The sequence below is a fragment of the Ipomoea nil genome, unplaced genomic scaffold (genome assembly GCF_001879475.1).
Source record: "Ipomoea nil cultivar Tokyo-kokei standard unplaced genomic scaffold, Asagao_1.1 scaffold1250, whole genome shotgun sequence".
In the NCBI taxonomy this organism is placed as follows: domain Eukaryota; kingdom Viridiplantae; phylum Streptophyta; class Magnoliopsida; order Solanales; family Convolvulaceae; genus Ipomoea; species Ipomoea nil.
The window spans coordinates 1,040,961-1,050,000 of NW_017617678.1; the positions used below are offsets into that span (position 1 = coordinate 1,040,961).

The 9,040-nt window shown below is 39.1% G+C and overlaps 1 protein-coding gene across 3 annotated transcripts in view; it reads right to left on the bottom strand.

Moving 5' to 3' along the window:
* Positions 1 to 272: 272 nt before the first annotated feature.
* The window catches only part of LOC109184172 (probable acyl-activating enzyme 17, peroxisomal), a 15,275-nt gene continuing 6,507 nt past the window's right edge, over positions 273 to 9,040 (bottom strand). Inside the window, exons 10-15 of one of the 3 annotated variants that reach the window (XM_019334218.1) lie at positions 4,442 to 4,658; positions 3,631 to 3,756; positions 3,449 to 3,547; positions 3,077 to 3,292; positions 2,667 to 2,775; positions 273 to 377 (exon numbers count right to left, since the gene is read on the bottom strand). In XM_019334218.1, coding sequence (XP_019189763.1) covers positions 361 to 377; positions 2,667 to 2,775; positions 3,077 to 3,292; positions 3,449 to 3,547; positions 3,631 to 3,756; positions 4,442 to 4,658 — 784 coding nt within the window. In that variant the 3' untranslated portion in view covers positions 273 to 360. Of the gene's footprint in view, positions 378 to 2,525; positions 2,776 to 3,076; positions 3,293 to 3,448; positions 3,548 to 3,630; positions 3,757 to 4,441; positions 4,659 to 9,040 lie in introns of those variants that run through there. The other 2 variants (XM_019334220.1, XM_019334219.1) reach the window with 2 other exon arrangements.

Here is a 9,040-nt window from a genome sequence, read left to right on the forward strand (position 1 = left end):
ACTAATACCTTAAAATTAGGGCAAAAAATTTCAAACAATTGAACGTCACAAAAAAAAATAATAATAATAATAATAATAAAAATAACAATAATAACCCAACAAGACTAGCCCTAAACCAAAGAGGTTGATCCGGTTGACATCTCTACATGTATTAATCTAGTCAACATTGCATCGGCAATAACATGCTAAATATGTAAGATTAGAATTCAATTACACTATTTTACTAATTTAGAGTACACCATTAGAGCTTTTTTTTAAATAAAAAAAAAAAATTTACTTAGAAGATTTAATTGCATTATATTCCTTAAATTTCTGTCTGTACCAAATTAAACAATTTTATTTTTGATATAGTTGAAAGTACTATATAACTATATTATTTTTCTTTGAGAAAATTACTATTTTGGTCCTGTGACTATTGAAGTCGTGTTAATTTCAGTACTTGACTTTAAAAACTAACAATTTAGTCTCGTAACTATGCAATTTTTAACCAGTCAAATCACCGGCGAAAAGGTTACCAGAAAAACATAAATATTTTTAAATTATTTATTCATGGAGATAAAATGGTCAATTTAAGTTAATTCATCGCCAATGCGACTAAACTAAGCTGAAGTCAGCAACTCAGCCCTCGCCACTCACCAGTTAGTCGCCCGGAGTCCGCCGGACTCACCCATCGCCACTGCACACCGGCGGCAGATCATACCATTGAACATGCAGGCAAGGGCGTAAGGCAGCAGTGCTGTACGCTGTTCTCTTACGATTATGTTGTCAATTTCACAGCTTAAAATAATGGCCTATGCAGTCTTCAGTTGGCGGCGGACGATATTTCTTTCTCCTAGGAATTTGGATCTTTGTACAGGAAGAACAACGTCGGATTTTTCATTTCCGGCGGCTTTTTTCGGGATAGTGGTTAGATTTAGGGGTTTATCGTTGTTTCAAGCAATGCTGCCCCCCAGGCATCGTTCGAATTCGGGGAGCACCAATATTTGGATATGATTCGTATTGAATTATAATTTCAAAGAAGATGTTTTGCCTGATTTCTTTACCCAAAAAGATGTTATACGTTTCGCCTTCCTCAGTATCTCGGAGCCGGCTTGAAGAAATTCTGGAGGCTCTCCAGCATAGAACTGGATATGATAAGCCAAAAGACTTGCCGTCGAAGCAGCCGGCTTAGCCAAAATCCACACCTAGAACTAGGCCACCGTCCGTCAAGAAACCGTTGCCGAGAAGCTTAGAAATAGGGATGTTGAACTCAGTAGCTCATGGAATTGTAATTCTAAGAAAGAAAATGTTATTAGAGACTTCGTAGGGAACAGTGGGGAATGGAAAATTCGGCGTTGTTCTTCGTATGAGAAAATCCAGAAATCCTACACGCATTTTAAACCAATTTTAATTGATTATTAGTTTTATTATCTATTAGAGCATTGGCAAGCTGGGAAAGGTCGGCGATGCTGTGAAGGTTGCACTGGGTTTCTTTCGGAACCATCTAATGCCAAAGTTGCTTGTTTAAATTGACCGTTTTATCCCTATGAATAAATAATTTAAAAATATTTACATTTTTTCGACAATATTTCACCGAGATGACCAAATATGTTAAAAGTTGCATAGTTACGAGACTAAATTGTTAGTTTTTAAAGTAAATACTAAAATTAACAAGACCCCCAATAATCACAAGACCAAAAGTGTAATTTTCTCTTTTTCTTTTCATGCATGATCAAAGAAAACAAATTATCTTATCGAATTAATTTCACTTTTGGTCCCACGACTTTTGATGTTCTATCACTTTTGGTGCACAACTTTAAAATTTTTTAATTTTGGTGCCTAACTTTGTTATTTTTATCAATTTTGGTCCTTTCGGCCAAATTGACAGTTAAATGTTGTTGGATTTTATATTGTTAGGGGTAAAATCGTCATCCCAAGGAAACATCTTCAATATCTAAACAAAATCACCGTAAAATCATATCTATAGGTGTTTGATGATGAGAATAATGGGGAAGATGGGCAGAAACCAGACAGATCTATGGGATTTATAGTTTCGACCATTGGCAAACTCTTCTTTTCCTCTTAATCTGATTTTTCTTTTGTTTAAATATTGAAGATCTTTCCATGGGATGACGATTTTGCCCCTAAAATATAAAATCTAGAAATATTTTACCGTCAATTTGGCTAGAAAGACCTAAACTGATAAAAATAACAAAGTTAGGCACCAAAATTGAAAAAATTTAAAGTTGTGCACCAAAAGTGATAAGAACTCAAAAGTCGTGGGACCAAAAGTGAAATTAATTCTTATCTTATCATATTGCGTTTTATGCGATTAACCATTTTATTCGATACCATAAAGGCATAAAGCATATTTATAATGTATAAAAATCAATTAAAGCATGCACAATCCCAGAACACACACACACACACACACACACACACACACACACACACAAAAAAAAAAAAATGAAAATGGAGGGTACAAAAACGGATCAGATATCTATGGAATTAATGATGTTTTGGTAGTATGAAAAAAGATTTTCAGGTAGGCATTTATAAATTATATTATAGTAGAAGAAGTGGCATTATTGATGATAATTATAGTGTTGTTTGTCATATTGTATACTTCTCTCAAATACTGAACCAATGAGCTAAGCCCGCGGGCATCATATTCTATACTTTATTTTACAATCTTGAACCCCGACCAGCTTGAGAAAACTGCTGTCTCAGAACTCTTCTCATGACCTTATTTGTTGCAGTTCTTGGAAGAGAAGGAAGCGTTACAACGTTGGAAACCTGCACACTACATTGGTCAGTTTCTAGATTCTTCGAAAAAGTTGAATCGCCCACCCTGACTCAACAGTGCATTTGGAAAAATGTAAATCACAATAACTCCAACAGACAAGGCTAAATGCCGGAGTCTGGCGCAAGGATCTGCTCACTTTGGGCATCATCCCCAAAGTGCTACTGCCGAGTTTTGAACTTTGGTCTCTAGTTCCAAATACTATCTATTGAACCAGTGAGCTAAGACCGTGCAGATATCAGTTTTGAGATTCTGATATTACCATCTATCAGCAAAGCCGTAAACTGTTCTTACCTTGAATAGAGGATTCAGTTTCTTCTGCAGAGACGAGTTGAAGGAAGTCATCAATGCACCCAAGTTTTGCTTCGATTCATCTGCTGAATCTTTGAAGACAACAACAATTACCAACTTCTCCGGCCCGCCTCCCACGGGTGGCACCCCAATGGCAGCAGTCTCGAGAATATTATCGTCCACTGCGTTACAAATGCGCTCAATCTCAAGCGAGCTTACCTGCAGCCAAACATGATATCCCGATCCATAGCTTTCAGAAAAGAGAGATCAGAGCATGACTAAGGTGCTAAATTTCATAGTAAGTGTTAAAGAACTTAGAATATGACTTCACTTGACTATATATGTGTTTATAGCTTCTAGTGTATGAAAGCAGACCTTGATACCGCCAAGATTCATAGTATCATCTGCTCGACCATGTGCACGATAATACCCTCTACAAGTACGCTCAAAGACGTCTCCATGCCTTCTGAGTCTCTAAGTACAAGCAAGAAATAACAGGCAGCAATGAATGTATAATATAAGTATAACAGCTAAGATTGCCATGATTATTCTCTTACCTTTCCATTCCAAACAGGCATTCCTTTGAAGTATATCTTGTAGTGGTCTGCATTCAGAACTGTGCTTGATGCTCCAAATATTAGGGATCCAAGTGCCAATTCACCAATTCCTGGAGCTTCGGGCGCCTAGAGAATCGGAAATTATTTCTTTAAAAGGTGCTAAATTTCATGTAGCAGCAGCAGTGGGAGGTTATTAACTGTGAATACATAGCATTTAAAGATTCCATGCTGTAACATGAGAAATGTATTTTGTGACTATTTCATGTTCACCAAAGGAAATTTGATATATAGAAACTTGAGTCCTTTCCTAAAGTAGAGTAGAATATACTAACGAATAAATCTTATCCATTAAAGTCACAGCCTATGAAACAGGTGTTGGACGGAGGCCAGTAAGGGCCAAGTCCAGCACCATGTGGCTAAGGGGATTGTTGGGCAGAGGCCGGTAAAAGGCCAAGTCCAGCACCCTGACTCTTGAAAATGCGATGACGGTCTATAAGGAAATAAAGTTGCGCCTTCACTACTAGCTATAACTTTTGACGTAGTGGTAAGCGCTCGATCCTAACAAGTGGTATCAGAGTCAGGTCACGGGTTTGAGTCCCAGCAAGGGATGGGGAATTGATCTAACAAGTGGTATCAGAGCCGGCCGATAAAAGGCTCCAGCACCTTGGCTCTTTGAAAATGTGATGGCAGTCTATTAAGAAAATAAAAATAAAATTGCGCCTTCACTACTAGCTATAGCTTTTGACGTAGTGGTAAGCGCTTGATCCTAACAATAGGAGACATGCATAATGTGAAGTTGGAAGGCACTTACAATAGGAAGTCCATCCTCGCCAAGAATGAAGAGACTACAGCCCATAGCTGCTGTGCTAAATGCTGCCAAAGCTTGGGGCTGCAACAGTGAACCAGTTACAAAGCCACCACCAATCTCTGTACCACCACAATACTCAATCACAGGTTTGTATCGAGCTCTTCCCATGAGCCAGAGGTATTCATCCACGCTGGACGCCTCACCGGTGGAGCCAAAGCGACTACCACATTCATGAAAAAGTCATATATGTATGACGTTTAACATTGTTAGACATTATTCTAATAGGATTATATTCAGCTAATCTTAAGGATTCTGTGTATATTCTGATATGATTATATTTGACTAATCTTAGGGATTCTAAGTATATTCTTAGTGATTTATTTTCCTTAGTTAGTACATGTAGTAGTCTTGTATAAATAGGTGTCTCCATTTTATTGAAAGATATGAAATACATGAAGTTACATGGTATCAGAACCTCTGTAAGAAAAAAAAAAAAAAAAAAAAAAACAGATTTTTTTTTTCTCCCGTTCTCTTCTTCTGCGCATGAGCCTTCTTCTGCTGCCGGAATCTGCTTCGGTTTCCCTTCCCAAGGTCGTCTGGCCTTCCACAACACTGCTCTAGGCTCGGTTTTGGCATTGAAGGTCCCAGTAATATTTTTCTGTCTTCTCTTTTGGTCGACAGTGTTGTGCTAGCTGTTTGGTTTGTGTGGGTTTGAAGCATTGCTGGTTGTTTGGTTTGTGACTGCCTGCTACCTATTTTGTGTGGGTTTGGAGAATTGCCTCTGTTTGTTTGGTTTGGGTGGTTTGGGTTGTCTAGCATAATGACTGAAAATCGGTCTCTTGTTGTGTCTGATACTCTTCCAATCAATGCAAGAATCACAGAACACAAACTAAATGGCTCAAATCATTTGGATTGGAAACGAACCATTAAAATATATATGCGTAGTATTGACAAAGATGGTCATATGACTGAAAATCCACCTGAGGATGACAAAACTAAACAAACTTGGTTGCGTGATGATGCTAAGTTATTTCTTCAAATACGGAATTCAATTGAATCTGAGATATTTGGTTTTGTCAGTCACTGTGAAACTGTAAAAGAGCTTTTAGACTATCTTAATTTTTTGTATTCGGGTAAGGGCGACATTATTCGAATCTATGATGTTTGTAAGACTTTTTATCGGACCGAAATGCTTGACAAACCTCTGCAGACCTACTTTATGGAGTTCAAAAAAACTTATGAGGCGCTTAATGAGTTAATGCCATTCACGTTGGATATAAAAGAGCAGCAGAAACAGCGAGAACAAATGGCCATCATGAGTTTTTTGGCTGGCCTTCATCCTCGGCTAGAACCAGCCAAATCACAGATATTGTCTAGTGCAGAACTCAAATCGCTATCTGATGTATTCTCTAGAGTCTTACGCGCAGAGACCTACCATCCCCCTCAGTCAAGTAGCGTCCTTGTCAGCCAGAAGTCAAAGGAGGAGCCTGTGAAGTCATCATATCACAATAGGGATTCTCATGGACAGCAGTCTAATACAATCATTTGTCACTATTGTCACAGACCGGGGCACATGAAGAAGGATTGCCGAAAGCTTCAGACTAGAAATCAAGGAAATCGGTATGCTAATGTGGTGTCTTCCGAAGCTAATAGTGAGAAAAGTGAGACAACGGTTGTACTCTCTGCAAATGATTATGCTAAGTTCCTAAGGTACCAAGAATCCTCATCATCTGCCTCAGTTGTAGCTGCTTCCACCTCAGGTAATCCCAACACTTGCCTCGTCTCTTCCGCTTCCAAATGGGTTATTGATTCGGGTGCCACGGATCATATGACAGGTAACTCTAGTCTCCTCTCTACCTTTCAATCCTCTTCTTCCTCTCCCCAGGTCACTCTAGCGGATGGATCCACCTCTAGGGTGCTTGGGATAGGCACTGCTAATCCAACTCCTAAACTCCCGTTGTCCTCTGTCTTGAGCCTTCCTAACTTGTCTTTTAATTTGATTTCTGTTAGTCAAATCACTAATGCTCTTAATTGTTCTATAACTTTCTTTCCTACTCATTGTCTGTTCCAGGATCTTACGACGAAGCAGATTATTGGTAGAGGACATGAGTCTAGTGGCCTCTATATTCTTGATTCTAACACTCCAAGAACTGTTGCCTGCTTTGGGATGGGTACACCTTTTGAAGTTCATTGTCGTTTAGGACACCCTTCTTTACCGTTGTTGAAAAAGATGTGTCCGCAATTTAGTAAGGTGTCTTCTTTAAATTGTGAGTCTTGTCAGTTTGCTAAACATCATCGAATTATTTTGAGTCCTAGAGTCCATAAACGAGCAAATGCTCCATTTGAGTTAGTTCATTCAGATGTTTGGGGTCCATGTCGTGTTATGTCTAAATCTGGATTTCAATATTTTGTTACTTTTGTTGATGACTACTCTCGCATGACCTGGTTATATTTCATGAGAAGTCGTTCTGAATTGTTTTCTCATTTCCGTGCTTTTTGTGCTGAGATACAAACACAATTTAATATACCTGTTCGTGTATTAAGAAGTGACAATGCTAAAGAGTATTTTTCTGAAACATTTTCTTCTTATATGCTTGAACATGGTATTTTACATCAATCATCTTGTGTTGACACCCCATCTCAGAATGGGGTTGCTGAAAGGAAAAATAGGCACTTACTAGAAACTGCTTGGGCTCTCCTGTTCCAAATGCAGGTTCCTAAACACTTTTGGGCGGATCCAATTTCTACTGCATGTTTTTCGATCAACCGTATGCCATCTTCAGTCTTGCATGGTGCAACACCCTATCACTGTGTTTATCCTCAAAAATTTGTGTATCCTATTCCACCGAAAACTTTTGGATGTACTTGTTTTGTGAGAGATGTTAGGCCTCATATCACAAAATTAGATCCAAAGTCTCTAAAATGCATTTTTTTGGGATATTCTCTTGTCCAAAAAGGGTATAGGTGTTATTGTCCGTCAACGGGAAGATATCTAGTGTCTATTGATGTCACATTTCATGAAGATGTTCCCTTCTCATCTTCTTCAGAATCCGAAAGCCATGTGGAGGATGATGATGTTCTCATCTATACGGTTACCACTACTTCCGCATCTATTCCACCTTTCCGACCACCAATCACTCAGGTATATTCTCGTAAACAACGGTCTATTTCAAATATCGTTGACCCCAACCCAGACAATATGCCCGATTCATGTCCTGAGCCGGTCTCTTCGTCGTCTGATCAAGTTGACTTGCCCATAGCCCTTCGTAAAGGTAAAAGGTCATGTACTTATCCTGTTTCATCGTTTGTTTCTTATACTCACTTAACCCCTATTTCCTGCTCTTTTATTGCCTCTCTTGATTCTATACAAACTCCTAAAACTGTCAAACAAGCTCTGTCTCATTCGGGTTGGCGTAATGCTATGATTGAGGAAATGAATGCCTTGGATTTCAATGGTACATGGGACTTGGTGGATTTACCTATAGGTAAGAAGGCCATTGGGTGCAAATGGGTGTTTGTGGTGAAGGTTAATCCTGATGGGTCAGTGGCTCGATTGAAGGCACGTCTTGTTGCAAAAGGGTATGCTCAAACCTATGGTATTGATTACTCTTACACTTTTTCCCCTGTTGCAAAATTGACTTCTGTTAGATTGCTCATCTCTATGGCTGCTACGCATGATTGGCCTTTACACCAACTGGACATTAAGAATGCCTTTCTACATGGTGATCTCCATGAAGAAGTTTACATGGAGCAACCACCGGGTTTGTTGCTCAGGGGGAGTATGGTAAAGTTTGTCGCCTTCGCAAATCTCTATATGGCCTAAGACAAAGCCCTCGTGCATGGTTTGGAAAATTCAGTCAAGCAATTGAAAGGTTTGGCATGGTGAAAGGGAAGTCTGATCACTCTGTTTTTTATAAGCATTCTAAAACAGGTATTATCTTATTAGTTGTCTATGTGGATGACATTGTCATCACCGGTAGTGACACGGCTGGTATTGCATCTCTTAAGACCTTTTTCATAGTCAATTTCAGACTAAAGATGTTGGTACATTAAAGTATTTTCTAGGTGTCGAGGTAATACGGAGTAAGAAATGTATATTTCTCTCCCAAAGAAAATATGTACTTGATCTATTGACAGAAACGGGGAAACTGGGAGCTAAGCCGTGCAATACTCCAATAATCCCAAATTCACAGTTGACACCAGAGGGGGAGCCATTTGATGATCCAGAAAGATATAGGAGATTGGTTGGTAAGCTAAACTATCTGATTGTAACCCGTCCTGATATCGCTTACTCGGTTAGTGTTGTAAGTCAGTTTATGGCATCACCAACTGTTGATCATTGGAGAGCTGTTGAACAAATCTTGAACTACTTGAAAGGGGCTCCAGGGCGTGGAATTGTGTATCAAAACCATGGACATATGAAGGTTGAGTGTTTTGCAGATGCAGACTATGCAGGGTCTAAGGAGAATCGGAGATCTACAACTGGATTTTGTGTCTTCTTCGGTGGGAACTTGATCTCGTGGAGAAGCAAGAAGCAGAGTGTTGTCTCACGGTCAAGTGCAGAGTCAGAGTATAGAGCAATGGCACAAGCAACCTGTGAAA